This window comes from Leptodactylus fuscus, chromosome 9 (assembly GCF_031893055.1).
Source record: "Leptodactylus fuscus isolate aLepFus1 chromosome 9, aLepFus1.hap2, whole genome shotgun sequence".
NCBI classification, from domain to species: Eukaryota; Metazoa; Chordata; class Amphibia; order Anura; family Leptodactylidae; genus Leptodactylus; species Leptodactylus fuscus.
Window position 1 is genome coordinate 51,233,939 of NC_134273.1, and position 21,760 is coordinate 51,255,698.

Below are 21,760 nucleotides of genomic sequence, written 5' to 3' on the forward strand. Positions count from 1 at the left end.
CACTTCCTCCACCGCCTGGCAGGATCACCAGGTATGTGGGGGCTCCGGTAGTCTGGGGTCACTGGCCAGACCCCAGACTACCTTCTACTGACATCGGCACCCCCCGATCTCGCCGCGGGGGGTGCCGATCACTTTCAAATATCGGCGGATCCCTTTCGATCGCGCCGTGATGTTTGACGGCGCGATCGAAAGGGTTAACACGTCCAGTCGGACTCAGTTCCGACTGGACGTTACTAACACCTAACCCCTGTCCCCCCCGCACCCCTCCCCCCGCCAGAAAGGTACCTAAAGGCCGGACGTATTTCGGCAATAGTCTGGTCTTTAGGTACCAGCACATGAGGCCGTAAATTTACGTACGGCGGTCCTCATGTGGTTAAGGCAGCTAATTGACCTCAGCGGTCACGTGAGGCTTCCAGAAGTCAACAGTGGATCGGCAAGACCAAACCATGCTGGGAGCACTGGGGACAAGTGAGTATGTTTTGGGGGTTTTTTTCACCTCCCTAGCCTATTTAAAGGGGCTCTATCACTAGGAAAAGTCATTTTTAACTAATTACACCTTTGCATAGCCCTTAGAAAGTCTATTCCACATCTACCTATAGCATGTAGATTGCCTCAGTGGTTTCTGAATAAGTCCGTTTATATTCATATGCTAATTAGACTAGTGCACGATAGATGGTGCACACCTCTCTCTGCTGTTTTCTATGGGAGGCTGCTGCTGATGATGATGATGACTCAGCTTCCTGTTTGATTCACACACATAGAAGATAATGGGAGAGAGGAGGCTGCTGGGAACTTCCTGAGCTGGCTGGAGGCTCAATAGCATATGAATAAAAACGGATTTATTCAGAGACCACTGAGGCACTCTACATACAAAAGGTAAGTGTGGAATAGACTTTCTAAAGCCTATGCAAGGATGTGTTTAGATAAAAATGACTTTTCCCAGTGATAGAGCCCCTTTAAAAAAAAAATAATTTTGCCCAGACAACCCCTTTAATACTCAGGTTAAGTGAACATCTGCACCAAGAGGATCCATCAGGAGCCTCTGACGCAGTTTTTGTACCAAATCCTGGACAAATGAGTTCTAAATGTTCCTCTTCATCCTTCTGGGAAACAATGTACACCATAGCCAAAACTTGACTTACCCCGCATAGGTAATGGGATCTCTCAGATTATGTTGATGCCTGTTATGCACCATATGCATTTGTTCTTCTGTTCCTATAGAAGAACAGAAACATATAAGGAGTAACTGCTGCAGCTGTGAACCTAGCCTTAGCCTGCTTCCTTAAACTCAGATCAGTCCACTGTGCCTGGTCCGGACCTCTTCAATGAAAGGCTAAATTTTACTAGTCTATATAACCTGATGAGCAACACCAGAGAGTCTATGTTGGGCCCACTATATCGATTTGTACGTTTTTTCTTTAACCTGCTTTCTGTCATCGCTCAGCTAAGAAATTTAACCTAAGCAATAAAATTATTGCATGAATGAGAACCAAGCAGAGATTATATTACATGACATTTTGGGAAATAGTTAGTCATGTCTGTTATGTAGATGTTTCTAAATCAGGTTGTTTGTCTCTCTGTAGAGTAGGGAACAAAGACTGCCTGTACTACTGCCTTTTGTCCAGAGCAGGTCTACCTATGTTTGTCAGTTTCAGATTTTCCACTAAGCCAAACATTCAGCAAATTGCAGCGGAGACGCTATGCTAATTTCTGTTTGAGAATGTTCCTGTCTGGTTGATATCACAACTTCATGACTGTGGGTTTGATTTTTTTTGATTTTTTTTAATAGTTGTAGGTTTGAGTGAGTTAAAATACTCCACCATCTTTACATGCGTCTGTGTGTGTGTATTAAGTTATATCCATTTTTTGTGCTAATGGTGAAAATTCGAATATTTTTACATTAAAACCAAATAGGTTCCATTGCTGCAGTGCTTCGTCAATGAAAATGGAAAAACATCCAACCGTATTTTGCAGACAACAAACAAACCCTGTGTAGCCTACTCTTTTCTATCCGACTCCTTCTACTTGTTAATCTAGCAAATTTATGTTAGGAAGAAGCAAGGGCCGCACTAAACGGAATATGACATTAGGATCAAGAATACACAGGGGGTTATTTGTTCTGTTACCAAGTAGACACATAAGGGAATATTCATCAAGACCAGCATATTTTACACCAGTCTTGATGTCCCCTGCGACAGTGGCAAGCACTCGGTCATGATGAGGCTTCTCATCATGAATTAGGCACTGTCCCGACTTGCAATTACATGGCTGCCATACTGTCATTTACTCCACTTTTGGAAAAGTGGCACAAGGGGCACAAAAATGCCACTTGTGACTATTTTAGTCGCATGAGGTGTTGTATAGTTGCAAATCACCATTTTGCAACTATTTTACGCAACAAAAAAGGCATAAAAGATTTGATAAATCCCCCTCCCTCACATTAGCTTTGCACAGCAACTAGTCGAAAAAGGCAGACATTTTAGCACTGATGGGACCGTATATCTAGTGATGGGGAATGGTTACACTTGGCTGTCAAATTACAGTCTGGCAATAATACAACTGGCTGAATACCTTTGTAGCTGCATTTTCAATGACGGGCACTTTTTAACTTTTCTTTTAAGCTTCCCCATTTGCTTGTAATAACTGTCTCCACTGCCCATAGTCAATTACTTGAGGTGATGTCCCATTGACACTGGGCATTGGAGAGTCCTCACTTGCTATTTCACTAGTATTGGTTGTAGAAATGAATGGCACCAATTGGAGAGAAAGAGAAAACTGCCACTCAGTGAAGATGAAACTGCAAAGTATCGCAGTCCATTGCAGTTCTATTGGGATAGGATAACTTCTCTTTAGGCTGGGGGCCCCATGTAGTGCAAATGCCACGATTTACAGTACCTGCAACGTGGATGGGATTCTGGCTTATCCCATCCATGTACTGCAGAAAAATATGGACACACAGCGATTTCAAAAACCGTCTTTTTTGTAAATGGCAGCATCTCAGTTTATACCTATAGAAATATTGGGGTTTTCCATATAGGTATAATTAAAGCAGAAAGTCCGCAGAGGAAATCCCTGCAGACTCTGCGTAAAGCGCTGTGGGAAAAACCGTGATGAGTTTCCACAGCGTTTTTATTTTCCCGCAGCACTTTTTGGCTGCAGTCTGCTACATGGGGCCTGCGCCTTAGCCCAAAATAGGAAAGGTAGTAAATTTGGTAATATTTTGAAGTTCTTTAAGTTTCCTTAACTCCTGTGTTTCAGAGGCCCCTGCCTATCTGATAGACTTAATGCATGATAAAAATGCAGAGATCCGAAAAGTATGCGATAATACCCTCGATATAATAGCGGTAAGTTAGTACCATATTTAACAGTGTATATTAAAAGTTTGTCGTATTGATAAAAGTTGCCAGATGAATGTGTACTAGTAATAAATTACTGTTTTTTCTACAGATTTTTTTTGATTGCTCATAAATTTAAAGCTAAATGTATCTCCTATTCAGAATCGGTGATATGTGTCCGATCAGCAGAGGTCTTAGTAGCTGTAAACTCTCCACCCACAACTCCACGCCTTCCATGTTATGCGCAGCAGTGTGTCTGCAAATGCGAAGAAAGTGGCTATGCTACTTGCTTCTGCTGCTGCTTGGCTGGATCTCTTTTTGGGCATGGTCGTGGTCACTCCCCCTGTAACCCTGACTGTTATGTCCCTGATGATTTGATATTTCTGTGCTGCAGGAACATCACAATTGCCAGGTCCCTGTAGCACAGAAGTACTAATGAAAGTGACCAATAAAATGGTATGCTTAAACAATGCAACTTGCCCTTCAAAAGCCCTCGATTGCTATGCTAAAACTAAAACATTCAGGTGGGCTATAAAAAGGCTGGGTCCTGCAGGGGTTAAGATATCAAGTTATGTTTTTTTGTTGTTGTTGTTTTTTTCCATTTAGGAATATGATGAAGAATGGGCAAAAAAAATACAGAGTGAGAAATTCCGATGGCATAACTCTCAGTGGCTTGAGATGGTGGAAAGTCGCCAAATGGATGAAAATGAGCAATATCTTTATGGTGATGAACCCATTGAACCATTTATCCATGAAGGAGATATACTGGAAAGACCTGACTTGTACTACAATGCAGGTGAGATGTTGGCGTAATGACAATGTGCTTACGCGACCAGTGCTCTATTCACTTCTATGGGGCTGCAGGCACAGCCAGAGATTACAGTCCTGGCAGCCCCATAGAAGGGAAATCACACTGGTGCTCCATTTATAAGGACTTTCAATCCACCATCCTCCTGATCACTGGAGGCCTTGGTGATTGAACACCCAGTCATCGGACACTTCTTCTCTGTGCTGTGGATAGGGGATAAGTGTCCATAACGGGACAGCCCCTTTAAAGAGGATCTTTCACATCCTCAGGGCACATACGGTGTGTCTGTCAGGAAAGTCCTTGACAGCAGCACCTTTAGCGCTGTGCTGTGACGAATACTGTGAGAAGAGGGAGGGGGTGTTCCTCCCCGGTCACACAGCACACGCTATAGGCGCTTCTCTGAAGAAAGACATTCCTGACAGACTGTCAGGAACGCCCTTCTGACTGTGAAGAGCTGCGGTACCGGTATCGATAGCTCTTCACCCGGGGCACAGATCGTGAAAGCCGACAGTGCGCTGAATTCAGTGCACTGTCAGCTTTCCAGCGGTATATAAAACTGCCTGTGCCCAAACCTATGAAAGGTCCTCTTTAAGGGTACTTTTGTAATGTATAAACATTTTTAGATAATTTTATTTGTGTCATTTTTCATAGAAGGACTGATGCAATCAGAAGGTGGCGTGAGTCCTGACTTCTTCAATGACTATCAACTTCAGAATGGAGATCTTATTGGGCAGCATTCGTTCAGCACAGGGTAATTTATTTTTTTTTTTAATTATTTGGTATGACATAATGATGCAATGTAAATGTATGATCCTGCAATGTAATTTTATCACTACTGTACATATATGATATTTTTGTGGACTTATTTTGTTTAATGAAATGTACAGTACAGTCAAAAAGTTTAGACACACCTTCTCATTCAAAGAGTTTTCTGTATTTTCATGACTATGAAAATTGTAGATTCACACTGAAGACATCAAAACTGAATTAACACGTGTAATTATATACTTAACAAAAAAAGTGTGAAACTGAAAATATGTCTTATATTCTAGGTTCTTCAAAGTAGCCACGTTTTGCTTTGATTCCTGCTTTGCACGCACTTGGCATTCTCTTGATGAGCTTCAGGAGGTAGTCACCGGAAATGGTTTTCACTTCACAGGTGTGCCCTATCAGGTTTAATAAGTGGGATTTCTTGCCTTATAAATGGGGTTGGGACCATCAGTTGTGCTGTGCAGAAGTCAGGTGGATACACAGCTGATAGTCCTACTGAATAGACTGTTAGAATTTGTATTATGGCAAGAAAAAAAGCAGCTAAGTAAAGAAATCCGAAAAACTGGGAAAACTTTCAAATTGTCCCCAAGTGCAGTTGCAAAAACCATCAAGCGCTACAAAGAAACTGGTTCACATGAGGACCGCCCCCGGAAAGGAAGACCAAGAGTCACGGAGGATAAGTTCATCCGAGTCACCAGCCTCAGAAATCGCAGGTTAACAGCAGCTCAGATTAGAGACCAGGTCAATGCCACACAGATTTCTAGCAGCAGACAAATCTCTACAACAACTGTTAAGAGGAGACTTTGTGCAGCAGGCCTTCATGGTAAAATAGCTGCTAGAAAACCACTGCTAAGGACAGGCAACAAGCTGAAGAGACTTGTTTGGGCTAAAGAACACAAGGAATGGACATTAGACCAGTGGAAATCTGTGCTTTGGTCTGATGGGTCCAAATTTGGGATCTTTGGTTCCAACCACCGTGTCTTTGTGCGATGTAGAAGAGGTGAACGCATGGACTCTACCGTGAAGCATGAAGGAGGAGGTGTGATGGTGTGGGGGTGCTTTTCTGGTGACACTGTTGGGGATTTATTCAAAATTGAAGACATACTCAACCAGCATGGCTACCACAGCATCTTGCAGCAGCATGCTATTCCATCCGGTTTGCGTTTAGTTAGACCATCATTTATTTTTCAACAGGACAATGACCCCAAACACACCTCCAGGCTGTGTAAGGGCTATTTGCCCAAGAAGGAGAGTGATTGGGTGCTACGCCAGATGACCTGGCCTCCATAGTCACCAGACCTGAACCCAATCGAGATGGTTTGGGTTCAGGTCTGGACCGCAGAGCGAGCTGGACTGCAGAGTGAAGGCAAAAGGGCCAACAAGTGCTAAGCATATCTGGGAACTCCTTCAAGACTGTTGGAAGACCATTTCAGGTGACTACCTCTTGAAGCTCATCAAGAGAATGCCAAGAGTGTGCAAAGCAGTAATCAAAGCAAAAGATGGCTACTTTGAAGAACCTAGAATGTAAGACATATTTTCAGTTGTTTCACACTCTTTTGTTAAGTATATAATTCCACAAGTGTTAATTCATAGTTTTGGTGCCTTCAGTGTGAATCTACAATTTTCATAGTCATGAAAATACAGAAAACTCTTTGAATCAGAAGGTGTGTCCAAACGTTTGGTCTGTACTGTATATGTTAAGCTGAGTATAAGCTATGAATGTATCATCTTGCAGAATTAAAACAGGGTGTACAATATAGATGCACAATATACATGTACAATTTGGTAAATTCTGTGGTTTTCCTTACTTGAACTGAAGCAAAGCCACACAGTGGACAGATCCATTCATTTCCTTCCAGCTCTATTCACTGTATAACTACAGAGCTCAGCAGAGACTGAGAACAGCTGATGGGATATTGATGGCCTATCCTGAGGCTAAGTCACCAATATAAAACACCTGGAAGCCTCTCTAATATGGACTTATGCAGATGATTAAAGCAGACTGAAAGCTGGTTGTTCATGGATATTATACTCCAAATGTTCAGGTGGTACCTTGCTGATCAGTGGAGATCCTGCCCTTTGAATTCCTTCTGATCAAGAGAACACCATATTTTTGTACCACTAAATAAATGGAGCAGCTGACCACACATGTACGGCCACTCCATTCACTTGTACTAAATTGCTGGAGATAGCCAAGCGCTATTTTTGGAAGTTCCATAGAAAATGATTGGAACAGCAGTGAGCATGCCTGACCTGCAGTACCATAAAAATGGACCCCCATTTCTTATGATCATATAGATAGTTCCCCTTAAATTATTTGCACCATTTTTTTAACCACTCCCTACATCCGTATAATGTTGGATGGATGGGATGTTGGATCTTTAAATATGGCGCATGCTCACAAGAGGAAAGCATGCCATAACTGATGGATCTCTATTGTTCCATGTCAATAGAATTAACCCTTTCATTTAGCCCTGGTATGCTGATCTCCCCCTCCTGTGCTGCCCACCCATGTACTTTTGTTTTTGGCTTGTAGGAGGATTCCTACAGGGCAAGATCAGGGAGCAGTATAACTTTTATGACAGCAGGGAGACTAATAAAGGCTCCTAGGCCTGCTATACTAATTTATGTATTCCTGTATGCCTGTAGGAAGTCTCAATAGATAGATAGGCATTTTACCATAGACCGTAGTACAACTGAATTGCAGTCCATGGAACAAGCAATGACAGATGCAAGCCACCTGTGACATACAAATGAATAAAAAGTCACTAACGTGTTTTCGAGTATGAGTAAGAGGATGGCAGTCTCGAAACACATAATCAGCTTTATTCGCATGTATGTGACATGATTTTATGATATCCATTTTTTTAAGTAAACGTTACGTTTTATATACATCTTTTCCTCTGGTGCTGGATTTTATTTTATTTTTACTTCACTGTTTGATATTTACACGCAGTCCAAGGTCATGTGATGGACACATAGGTATACAGCTTGTTATAGTCACAGCTGTACACCTGTATGTTCGTCACATGACCATAGACTGATCTTTATCCACTGGAAGTAAGGAGAATGAATGAGAACAAGCAGAGATATAAAAATCCATGAGAAATTGATACAGAAATGCAATAACAATAACATGTGTTTATCAATATTGATCTGAAACTGGACAACCCTTTTAATGGAGTCACCCTTGGCCTCAGATTTGGGTGTAGTTCTATCTACAGCCAGGTACATAGTGTGTCACCCTCATCATTAATGAGAAATACACTAGAATTAATCAGTGAGTCACTTACTTATTAATAAGTCACAGCCTGTGACTCCAGAACTTAGTGTAGTTCTATCTACATCCAGGTACATAGTGAGTCACCCTCCTCAATAATGAGAAATAGCTTGGAATTAATCAGTGTGTCACTTGATAATGATAGCCCAGTGACCCCAGAACTTAGTGCAGTTATAGCTACGTCCAGGTACATAGTGTGTCACCCCCTCAGTAATGAGAAATAGCCTGGAATTAATCAGTGTGTCACTTTCTTATTAGTGACAGCTCCTGTGACCACAGAACTGAGTGTAGTTATAACTGTATCCAAGTACATAGCGTGTCGCCCTCCTCAATAATGAGAAATAGCTTGGAATTAATCAGTGTGTCACTTACTTATTAGTGATGGCACCTGTGGCCTCAGAACTGAGTGCAGTTATAGCTACGTCCAGGTACATAGTGTGTCACCCCCTCAGTAATGAGAAATAGCCTGGAATTAATCAGTCAGTCACTTGATAGTGATAGCCCAGTGACCCCAGAACTTAGTGCAGTTATAGCTACGTCCAGGTACATAGTGTGTCACCCCCTCAGTAATGAGAAATAGCCTGGAATTAATCAGTGTGTCACTTTCTTATTAGTGACAGCTCCTGTGACCACAGAACTGAGTGTAGTTATAACTGTATCCAAGTACATAGTGTGTCGCCCTCCTCAATAATGAGAAATAGCTTGGAATTAATCAGTGTGTCACTTACTTATTAGTGATGGCACCTGTGGCCTCAGAACTGAGTGCAGTTATAGCTACATCCAGCCAGGTACATAGCATGTTGCCCTTCTGAATAATGAGAAATAGCCTGGAATTAATCAGTTTGTCACTTTCTTATTAGTGATGGCACCTGTGGCCTCAGGACTGAGTGCAGTTATAACTATATCCAGGTACATAGTGTGTCACCCCCTCAGTAATGAGAAATAGCCTGGAATTAATCAGTGTGTCTCTTACTTGTTAGTGGAGGCTCCTGTCACCCCAGAACTGAATGCAGCTACAACTTCGTTCAAAGCACTGTGTGTCGTCTCCTATAAGCCCTCAAGAAATCAGTTCTCAATTACAATAAGTGTAGCCAAAGGGGCACAGCTTTTGCAAAGGCCATCATGGTTGGGTTCTAGTGGTAATACCCTCACAATCAGACATTTATAGCATACGCACTTATGTGCTATATATAGAGAATCTGCCATTTTACTTACTTGTCTGGTGTCATAAATATATATATGTTTTCCATGATATAATAATTCTGGAGTGTTTTTTCTTTTCATTGTGTTGTTCCTCTCTGTTGTCATCATTATATGAACAAATTGAAAACTGCATGTTACTGTTCCCTATGTCCCTACACAGCCTGATGTCAGCACTGACTGAACAGTGTCAGACTATGGAGAAACACTAACACCCATGTAGTAACACCCAATTGTCAATGTATTCATACACTTCCTGGAGGAATAACTGAGGAATGCATAGTAATGAAAAAAGATGTTTTCTCCTCTCCCCACTGAACAAACCCTGCTCAGCCAGGTCGGGAGAGACAGAGAGATAGATGTTTTAACTGTATGAACACCTTGCCTTCACATGGAGTAATGCACCGCGCATTTTGCTCCAAATTACATGTGTGAAAATACACATGTAAAATGTAGTAAGCCATTGAGTTCAATGGCTTTTTTTTTTCATATAACGTGCGTAATTTTGCACACGCAAAATTACGAGCGTTATACAGAAAAAAAAGCCATTGAACTCAATGGCTTACTACATTTTACATGTGTATTTTCACACGTGTAATTTGGAGCAAAATGCGCGGTGCGTTACTCCATGTGAAGGCATATCAAACAATTCCACGTTTGCTCCACATTATCACTCATTTATACCTTTCAATACAAAGGTATTTGTTACAAAACAAAGCTGCAGAACTTCAGGTCAGTGACTCTAAGTATTTGACAGTCCTCAAAGCAGGCTGGATTTTTTTTCTCCCTTTTCTGTTTTATTTTGTCGGAGTGAATTTTCCTTCCAGGAAGTAGCCAGAGGGGTTTATTTGGCTTTCCAGATTGAACGCTCTTTGATCTCATGGTTCTGTCACTTCTCAAATTACATAGCTCTTTTTCACTGCAGTTAATGAGAACAAAATTTCCTTCTTTTTCACCACTCGCACGCTGTGAAATGTTAAGCCAGTCAAGTCCTTAAAGGCTAAGAAAGTAAAACTCAAAAGCACAGTGTCCAGTTTTGATGATGTTGTCTTTGTAATTTATTTTATTCCTCCGCCACCTCCCCTCCACCTCTTTATGGGACCCACTTTATTAAAGATAAGTGGTTAAAGGCCAGCATTTGTGGAAAGATTTAAGACCCTCACAAAATAAAGGACTCATAACTTTTGTTTAATGCTAAAACTGGGAATTCTAAAATGAAAGCTAATTCACGTGGAGTTTTTTTGTCTTGTGTTTTTTAAATGTTCAGCTTTTCCTGTACAATGCATTAAGGGATTACTTAAACTGGATAAGCCTAATGTATTCATGTGTACTTGTAATTGGATCAACAGATACCGTTACCTAAGAGAAAAATATATCTAAAGATTTGTGTGCCAGAGATTCAGGCCTTGAACGGTTCTCTGTTCTGGCAGAACTTGTGTAGATGTCCACTTTGCAATTCATTTCAGCTCTAGTTTTAGAAAAAAATATTTTTGTGACTGATACAGAAATATACATATATGTATGTGTATATCTGTGTGTATAGATGTATAGATTAATGTAGTTGGTGTTTGTAGGCCTGTGCATACAAGATTGCAAGCTTATGCACAGGTTCTGTTGGGTGTTTTGTATTTGGAGGTAATGTACCCTGGAAAGCAATGTACATACCCCTGTTTCCCCGAAAATAAGACAGTGTCTTATATTAAATTTTCTTCGGATTATATGACCTCTCTTATTTTCAGGGGATGTTTTATGCAGCGGCTGTAGCGGGGGACAATCGGCAGTCATGCCGGCGCTTCCTTAGCGGAGCGCCGGTATGACTGCCGGTTGTAGGAGGTCCAGGAGGTGAAGGTTGGGATGTCTTATTTTCAGGGAAACAGGGTACAACACCCAGTGAAGTCTACCACAATTCTTTTGAAACACAAAACCCACAGTCTGAATTTAGAGACATCTGGAGGCATTGTAAAGGCCTTATGTACCTCTATGGCAGCTTAGTATATAACCATGTATGAGTCCTTAGCATGGAAATTTAAACTGTTCATCCAACAACCTAGAATTGTTAGTATAACAACTTACAGATCAGCCGTCTCATATTTTTCTATTTGAGATGAATTAAACAGAAAAAAGAAAATTGGCATACATAGTAACTGCTCATACCTTGAGTGGCTAAGTGGAACAAATAACCATAACATTGCTGATCACACATGAATCAACATGATGTTGTCCTTGGATGGATTTTGACTTAGGACTGTAGCGCTGCAAGGCATCAGTGCTAATCACTGAGCCACCGTGCAGTCTTATTTATGAAGAGTGACACTTTTAAAGGGGCTCTATCAGTGGGAAAAGTCATTTTTATCTAAACACATCCTTGCATAGCCTTTAGAAATGCTATTCCACACCTACCTTTAGTATGTAAATTGCCTCAGTGGTTTTTGAATAAGTCTGTTTTTATTCATATTCTAATGAGCTTCCAGCCAGCACAGGAAGTTCCCAGCAGCACTCGTCTCTGCTATTATCTCCTATGTGAGTGTGCAAACAGGAAGCTAAGTCAGCAGCAGCAGCAGTCAGTGCTGTATACACCCAAAGTAAACAATAGCAAAGAGGGTGCACGATGCATTGTGCACCCAGTCTAATTAGCATACGAATAAAAAACAGACTTATTCAAAAACCACTGATGCAATATACATACTAAAGGTAGGTGTGGAATAGCCTATGCAAGGATGTGATTAGTTAAAAATAACTTTTCCCAATGATAGAGCCCCTTTAATAATGGTCTTCATATCTCCTACTATTGGAGGATGTTCCTAAATTATGAAGAGATGCTGGCCCCCTCATAAATCGGGCACAACCTCTGTTGCCCCATGCACCTGCACCGAAATCTATGCCAGCTTTTTTGCTCCATTGTGACTGTTCTCCTCTGCCTAAAGCAAAGGCCATAATCATATGTTTTGAAGAATTTTTGCATGTAAAAATGGTAATGACTGCATACATCCCCAAACTCAACCCTACTCAGCACCTCTTGGTTGAATTTTGGAATGCCATTTAGGAGACAGACCTTCCCCTCCAACATCAGTGCCAGACCTCACAATGCATTTGGGACCATAGTCCCTATAGAGTTTTACTATAAAATGAATCATTATAGAATTTTTAAACTCTTTAGTTTAAAATCAAATGGCGAAAGGAAGGAACACATTCGCTTTTAACTCTTTCTACACAAAAAAGTTCCATCCTCAATATGACTGATTTTTTTTTTTTTTTACAGATCCTTTTGAAACAGCTAGAAAAAAATTGTAATTACTTGTATTACTATGTTTCCTATTTTTATCAAAACAAAATATGGATCCAATAATGTAAAAGTAAAGCCATCCAATTTGGTTACATGAAATTCTGAACGTAATCCCATATCTTCCTACTGCTCGGAATATGACATGGGAATTTGTGTTGTGACCTTTCTTTTAAGACATTCTTCTATCATATAATAGTCTGTGTTCTCACGGGAAGACTATTTCTAAATTAAAACATGATTTTCCAGCTAGAAATAATATTGTATTTCACACACATAATATGTAATAAAAAAGTGACTAATACAACTGAATCTACTGAACACAAGCTTAGTAGCCCAAAGTCACTAGCTTGGTTCCTACTTTAACCTTATTAGCAATCCATTGCTCAATAGTTGATAAGGTTGAAAAAAGACAGGGGTCCGTGAAGCGCAAACTATAAGCCTACAGTGTTAATCCAGAGAAATATAGTTTGATTTCCAAAATTTAGGGAGAAAATGGTAGTTATCATTCCATGGATAGATTCATCATCTCCGACTTTCTTGTATGACAGTAAGTTTAGTCTTGACACGACCTGAGCACAGCTGATTTCATTCATTGCATTGCAATGTTTATATGATGTGTAGTAGCTACACTGTGCTGCGAATATCAGCTGATCAGTGGGAATCCCGAGAGGAATAATATGATAATAATAATAGGAATAAGCCATCAATATCTGGTCTTATCGAAGCCCTTTTAAAACACACTGGTGGAATCGCTTTTTTGATGAAATGCACATCATAGAAAATATAATGAACTGTATGTTACTAAATAATAATGATTTTTTAAAAATGTATCACTCTTCCTACAAAAAAACAAGGCCTCAAATAGCTACTTAGCCTTAAAACTGTTATTTTGATCTCTACGGACCTGGTCAGTTTTGCCTCAAGTTTTTAATTTTTATTTTAATTATTCTCCCTGGCATATATAATATGATAGGGTCTCTGACATAATTTAAAGGGGCAGTTAAGACTTAATAATTGTATAGTAAAAAGATAACCACTGTAACTGGAATTATTTGAGCATACGATTGTTCCATCACTCATGCAATATACTGCAATACTTCTATATTGCAGTATATTGTACTTGAAATTTCATGAATTTTTTGGAATTTTCTATATTTCTGCATAAATGTTACCTAAAAATATTGCAGATTTCGATTCAAGCCCTAAAACTAGATATAGAGAACCAAATCAAACAAACGAGTCATAAATATCAGACTTGGTAATTTATTTATAAATGGAGAAGGTTACACAACCATATCTAAAGAGTTTGGACTCCACCACTCCACAGATTGTATACAAATGGATGAAATTAAAGACTTTTTAACCCTCCCCAGGAGTGGTGTCCAATAGAGATGAGCGAACACTGTTCGGATCAGCTGTTCCGAACAGCACGCTCCCATAGAAATGAATGGAAGCACCTGGCACGGCGACTGGCCCCCGGCAAAGTGTACGTGCCAGGTGCTTCCATTCATTTCTATGGGAGCGTGCTGTTCGGAACGGCTGATCCGAACAGTGTTCGCTCATCTCTAGTGTCCAACGATGATGACACTAAGAGCAAGGTTTTTAATAGTCTGTGAGGTCACTAATAGATACAAGGTAATGTCTAAGCAACCATCCTCCGGTTCATAACTCCAATAGAAGGACCATGAAGAACAGTGATGTTCAGGGCAGGGTGGCATGGAGAAGACCCCTGCTTGTCTCCAGTTTGTGGACGGAGCTTTCTGCTTCCAGCTCCATATCATTTACAGGACAGGTACTGGAAGCGTTTCCATACAGGGATCGGATGTCGGCCCCCTATTGATCATATATTCATGGCCTTTCCTGAGGACAGCTTATATTTAAATCCCAACCACTGTAGAAAGATAAATGTCAGCACACTAAGTATCTGCAAAAAGTGTGCATTATACTTTCTGGCAGTTGTATAATATAAAATAGTGTTGAGCATTAAGATGATATGCACCTCAGATGTGTTCCTCCTGGCCCCCAGACATCTTGTCTGAAAACCCCTCCCAGAATCTAAACATGCGGCAAGTTCATCTGCCACTCCTGGCAGGTCACAGATCTCGGCTTCAGCAGGGTAATCCAAGAACTTTGAAATGCCACAGTATATCACATGAAATGCATTCTGACAGGCCTGGCAAGCCAGTGGGAAAGAGAAATATTTGTGCTTTTAGAAGTCTACATGCAGGGTCCTGCCAGTATTACCGAGGTCTGGAAGTGATTTGAGTCTTTAAAAAAATCATTACAAAAGTGCAGAGGTTTTGCTCACATATTAAAGGTTCTAAAAACCCTGGAGTACAGCGGGGGTTTAGTTTTAATTTGTCGCCCGTGCTCTTGTTAGTTCTGACTGACCCTGTCCCTTTATGATAACAATAACAGTTTGTGTAGCTGTTTGAGAGCCTGACGGACGACTTGTAGATTCAGGTTCTCATAGGTGATTACTACATGGATCTGTTATGTTACTGGGTTGTGTCTACAGATGACTTAGAATTAATATTAGTCTTTGCTCTTATAGTCAAATAAAGATATTTCTCAGATAATGAGTGTAATGTAGTATTATAAAATGCCTGTAAGTGTTGGAATGACCGCGGCTGGAGATGAGTAACGTGATCAATTCAATTCTGCCCCCTTTAAAATAGATTTATCCCACCGGATAATGCTTTAAACTGTGTTACCTAATTTATCAAATAATTCCTAAACCCATTAAACCATTATTCTCTCATTTTATTGTTTACATTGTTCCATGATCCATGTACTAAAAGACGATGAAATTGATGGAAATCTATTTCTTGGCATACCCATCATTGCACTCTAATAATTGTATTAATAATATATGTAAAATACACTGTGCATATGAGAGCTAATAACATCGGTGAGTATTTAAAACTGTATCAGTCGGAGGGAGCTCAGCATATGACTACAGACTGAGGCTCGACATTCACGTGATGACGGTATCCAAGAGTGCCATCTAGTGGAGAGAGACTTAATTGCATGTATTAGTCTACATTTAAAATAACACTAATGTTATCCAGTCCACAAGTCATACATAGGCAGTAGAGATGAGCGAGCAGTATTCAATTGAATACCTCCCCGCCATAGGTATTCGTGTAAGTGGCCGAACACCAATATTCGATGCGTTTAACCCCTCGGTGTTCGGCCGCTTACACAAATACCTATGGCGGGGAGGTATTCGATCGAATACTACTCGCTCATCTCTAATAGGCAGTGCAGTTCTAAAGTAATACCTGTATATATGAAGCAATAGCGCATTTCCTTGTGTTTCACTGATGTTATATTTTTTGCTGTGTGTTTAATCAGATCATGCCATATGGTAAATTGTTTTTTTTTCTTTATAGGATTGGCGTGGATAATTTTGGCCAACCTGCTGCTATTCCTGGACGACCTACAACTGCATATGGCTATCGACCAGACGAGCCTTACTACTATGGACTTGGAGCGCGATAATTACCGATTATCCTAATTTATCAACTTAATAATGGCCTAAAATCACATGAGCCTGGAGAACAGCATGCTTCTAGCCTGTGTTTGTTAAGCTAGTTCTGTGTCTAAGTTGTGCAGTTAATATGACAACTTTAGTAATACAATATGATAAGCCTTATGACCAAATAATTGTGCAGCCATTTTATCATCTGAGCAATGGGAACAGACACAAATGGTTTGAATGTGGAAAGTCCAGGAAATAAGAAATGTTTGGTAGAAAGCGTTCTGAATTATTATTATGGAACTAAATGTCCTAAAGTGTAATTATTTCTTATTTATATTTAATGTAACAGTCCTACAGCCGCATGTCCACTATTAATTCAGTCTTTGCATGTCATTAAAACATTGTAAAGAAAATGTCTTTTCTATTCCTAGCCACTGATGTGACAAAGTGTTATGAAAAGAAAGATGGTGAAAATATATTAATTAGTCTTTTTTTCTTTTTTTTGCAAATATAAGTACCGTATATACTCACGTATAAGTCGACCCAAATATAAGCCGACCCCCTAATTTTACCACAAAAAAACGGGGAAAACTTATTGACTCGAGTATAAGCTGAGGGGGAAAAATGCATGACATTCTGTTAGTGCTCATGTTAATCCTAGTCGGCTTCAGGCCTATGTAGTCCTATATAGTAATATCCCCCACTTTACTAGCTTATGCCAAATATCTATTTCGGACGTGCCAATAAAGCCTGTTTGATTTGATTTATTAGCATATAGGCCCAAAGCCTGTGGTAGTAGTAATAGCCTGTTACTGCTAGCACAGGCTTTGGGCCTGTACGGCAACAGGCTATTACTACTACCACAGGCTCTGGGCCTATATGGTAATATCCCAGACCACATGACATCTGGGATTTTACCATATAGGCCTGAAGCTGGCTAGGATTAACATTGGATCTTGGAGAGGTGAGTAAAACTGTTTATTATTTTCTCTCACCTCCCCTGAGCTCCCATTATTATAATAATAGCGGCAGTGGGATCGCGGCTGGGGCTCGGGCCTACTCACTGCTGGCCTCCGCGGCCTATAGGGGTCAGCAGTGAGCAGGCCCTGGGACAAACAAACATTAAGTTCTCATACTTACCGACCTCGCACTGCTGCTCCCACTACCGCCACTGCTTGTCTTCCGCCGCCACTGCTCATCTTCTCCCGTGGCTGCTTGTTTTCTCCCGCGGCTGCTCCTGCGTCTCAGCGTAGGGCTCGTGATGATGCCGCCTGTGCTGAGATGCTGTAAGACATCATCAACACACGCCAGGTGCGGGCCTGAGTTAACGTGGCCACGTCACCCAGCGTCTGTTGTAGCTGGGGGAGTGGGTCGGGACTGGAGCGGAGGCCTGCTGCAGCCGAGTCAATACAGTCGAATCAATTACCATATTGACTCAAGTGGCAATTTCACTGGTCCGTAGTAAAAGACATCTGTGGGAGGCCGCTGGAACAGCGCTGATGCCGATGGGTGGTCGGTGAGGCAGTGCTGTCTCCAGGGCCGCCTTAAAATGGAGGCAGCGCTGCCTCACCATTCACCTATCACTGCTCCAGCGGCCTCCCACAGATGTCTTTCACTGCGGACCAGTCATGTGACATTTTCAGTTACCGTATTGACGCGAGTATATGCTGAGGCGCACTTTTTCAGCACAAAAACCGTGTTGAAAAACTCGGCTTATACTCGTGTATATACGGTAATTAAAAATTTAGCAGTTTTAAGAATTCTCCTACTTATCTCACGATAGGTTCACACTAGCGTCACCTCTCCATTGTTCTGATCGGTCTTCGACATAGCGGCAACACACAAAGTCCAAGGAACACCATTGACCACCATATAATGAGGTTCATCAGGTGTCTGTTGTTTTAAAACTGAAATGCAGGACTTTTTCTTCCACCAATTTTCAGGCGAAAACACTGCGATGCAGTCTCCAACAGAGACTCTGGCGCAGATGTGAAAATAGCCTTAGTGGTAGTAGCCATACTAACATGAATTCAGGAACCTTCTATGGTCTGGCACTTGTCAGAAATTAACCAGTGATGATTTCCTTATTGTGCCTGGGTTATCAGAGTAGGACAGTGCATGCATGTCACAATAACCAGGGCACAATAAGGAAATCATGACTGGGTTTCTGACAAGTCCCAGACCATAAAAAGTTCACTTTTGATCATATCTATTGGCAAAGACCATTACTAGTAAGATAATTAGAGAAAATTTGTAACATTGTGCAATATAACTTATTATTTAATTACTTACATTTACAAAAATGTTTAACTTAAAATTTTTTATCATTTTAAATATGGCTATATTGTGGGAAAACACCTTTAAAAGGCTTGCTTTAAAATTCCATATTTAATTGTTCCTTTAGATCGTATTACCGTATACACTCGAGTATAAGCCGACCCAAACATAAGCCAAGGCCCCTAATTTTACCACAAAAAAATGGGAAACCTATTGACTTGAGTATAAACCGAGGGGGGGAATCTACCATTGCAGATAAAAAGTCTGGTCATGTGCATTACAGCTTAGTAACTCCATGTGCCTCATGGTAATAGCAGTTAACCCCATCATGTCCCTCACATTAAACCCTTGTGTCCCTCACATAAGAGTTACTGATATGTGGGACATAGGGAGGTAATAATTAGGTATCTTCATAATTAAGGTCCTTTATTAGTACCCCCATGTGTCTCACATATTAGTAACCCATATATGGAGCACACAGGGGTTAATATGAGGGACATGATGGGGTTAACTGTTATTAATGTGAGGCACATGGAGTTACTAAAACTAAATTAAAATCCCCAAATGCCTGACATTAATAGGAATAGTAACCCCAGCATGTACCTGTATGTTTTACTTTCACGTTACTGTAGCTTCCTCTCTTCGATACAACAGACATCTTCTATAAGACACAATGAATCCTGCACATAATGGCCACAATCTTATCTGCAAATGTTACATTCTAGTGGCTACAGGACCTTTGATGACATCATTGTCACGGCAAGCCAATCTCAGAGCAGTAGCACTAAAGGACCTCCCCCTTTGTTTAATGTTGGCGATCTTTGCAGGTCTCTGTGCCCAGTGGACCCTGACTCTAGTATAAGCAGTTGGGGCTTTTTCATCTCAAATACATTTCCTGGACACATCAATAACAACACTATACTAACTGCAATCTACGAGAAACCTACAGGCCTGCCAGGATGTATGAAATGGAAGAGCTTTAATTCACAAGACAAACACTATCCATCATTTACAGCCAAGCTCTGTTGTACATTCGGATCTGTCCATACGGTAAAGACATATAACTAAAAGTTTTACTTCTTTTATCTCCCACTCTCCCATTGAAATGAATTGAAGCACAGGTTCATCTGTACCAAGCGACATGTCTGCATTCAGCCTGGCTGCAGTCAGACTAAATGCACAGCTGGGGGAAGAACACTCAGTTCTTGGGATTTGTAAGGTGGTCTAAATATCAAATTTTGTGCACATTACTCACTGGCAGGGCCGCCGATAGGCCAGTACTAGTGCTACTGGCGTCAGAGGCCCGGCCAAATTGAAAAATGGGGGGGGCCCGGTTTTGGCCTGCCACCGTGTGCTGGCCCCCTGGCGCCCGTAGCAGTCATTGTATGTCCTATTTCAACTCAGATCTGCTTCCAGAGGACGCAGATCTGAGTTGAAGACATACGCGGCTGAAGCAAGGAGCTGACACAGGTCAGCTCCTCGCTTCCCGCCTCTCTCGCTGACACATATGCGGCTGACGCGAGGAGCTGACCTGTGTCAGCTCCTCGCTTCGCCGCCGCCACTGCTACTGGCTTGTAGACGCGATGTGATCACATCGCGTCTAGAAGCCAGTAGCCGGCGGCAGCAGCAGCAAAGCGAGGAGCTGACACAGGTCAGCTCCTCGCTTCGCCGCTGCGCGCCTCTCTCGCTGACACATATGCGGCTGAAGCGAGGAGCTGACCTGTGTCACCGCCGCTATTGGCTTGCAGACGCGATGTGATGACGTCACATTGCGTCTACAACTGTGCGCCAGTGAGAGAGAGGCGCGCAGAGAGCTGCGAGGGAACGAAGGAGAAGGTAAGTGTAATGTCGTGTACGCTGAGGTGGAACATGAAACTGGGGGCAGATGAAGGAGAGGACGGCATGACACTGGGGGCAGAGATGGAGAGGACGGCATGACACTGGGGGCAGAGATGGGGGGACATGACACTGGGGGCAGAGATGTGGGGACATGAATCTGAGGGCAGAGATGTGGAGACATGAATCTGGGGGCAGAGATGGAGAGGACGGCATGACACTGGGGCAGAGATGGAGGGGACATGAATCTGGGGGCAGAGATCGAGAGGACATGAATCTGGGGGCAGAGATGGAGGGACATGACACTGGGGGCAGACATGGAGGGACATGAATCTGGGGGCAGAGATGGAGGGGACATGAATATGGGGGCAGAGATGGAGGGGACATGAATATGGGGGCAGAGATGGAGGGGACATGAAACTGGGGGCAGAGATGGAGGGGGGGACATGAAACTGGGGGCAGAAATGGACGGGCGGACATGACACTGGGGGTAGAGATGTGGGGACATGAATCTGAGGGCAGAGATGTGGAGACATATATCTGGGGGCAGAGATGGAGAGGACGGCATGACACTGGGGGGCAGAGATGGAGGGGACATGAATCTGGGGGCAGAGATGGAGGGACATGAATCTGGGGGCAGAGATGGAGGGACATGACACTGGGGGTAGAGATGGAGGGACATGAATCTGGGGGCGGAGATGGAGGGGACATGAATCTGGGGGCTGAGATGGAGGGGACATGAATATGGGGGCAGAGATGGAGGGGACATGAATCTGGGGGCAGAGATGGAGGGGACATGAATCTGGGGGCAGAGTTGGAGGGGACATGAATCTGGGTGTAGAGATGGAGGGAACATGAATCTGGGGGCAGAGATGGAGGGACATGAATCTGGGGGCAGAGATGGAGGGGACATGAAACTGGGGGCAGAGATGGAGGGGGGACATGAAACTGGGGGCAGAAATGGACGGGCGGACATGAATCTGGGGGCAGAGATGGAGGGGGAGACATGAAACTGGGGGCAGATGAAGGGTGTATATGAAGCTGGGGGAGAGATAGAGGGGGGACATATACTGTACGGGTGACTGTAGTAGGATTATACTGTGTGCGGGCACATGAAAAATTAATGAGAATGGGCGTAGTCAACATAACAGTGGGTGGGGCTAAATGTGCAGCGGCACGCAAAGCGCGCCGAACATTTTGTCCCTCTTTTGGTTCTTCAAAAGTTGGGAGGTATGGGTACAGGGGGCAATGGAAAGATGTTAGAAGGTGGACGGGGGGGGGGGGGGGATTGTTGGGGCATCGGGTGTGCGGCACTTCGGAGAGGGAACTGGGGCAATAATATATAAGTTTTTAGCTGGAGAACTACAAAGCACACAATACCTCCAAAGGTATGTGTGCTTTGTATTAATAATGATGTAGGCTGCTATGCTACTAGCATAGCAGCCTGTTTGGGGGTGGGACTTTCACTTTAAAGGAGTGTTCACAT

The 21,760-nt window shown here is 42.2% G+C and overlaps 1 protein-coding gene across 1 annotated transcript in view; it reads left to right on the forward strand.

The window, feature by feature from the left end:
• The window catches only part of KIFAP3 (kinesin associated protein 3), a 100,645-nt gene extending 84,102 nt beyond the window's left edge, over positions 1-16,543 (forward strand). The window contains exons 17-20 of the mRNA XM_075286728.1: positions 3,259-3,344; positions 3,942-4,131; positions 4,795-4,894; positions 16,073-16,543. Coding sequence (XP_075142829.1) covers positions 3,259-3,344; positions 3,942-4,131; positions 4,795-4,894; positions 16,073-16,181 — 485 coding nt within the window. The 3' untranslated portion in view covers positions 16,182-16,543. The remainder of the gene's footprint in view (positions 1-3,258; positions 3,345-3,941; positions 4,132-4,794; positions 4,895-16,072) is intronic.
• Positions 16,544-21,760: the final 5,217 nt, after the last annotated feature.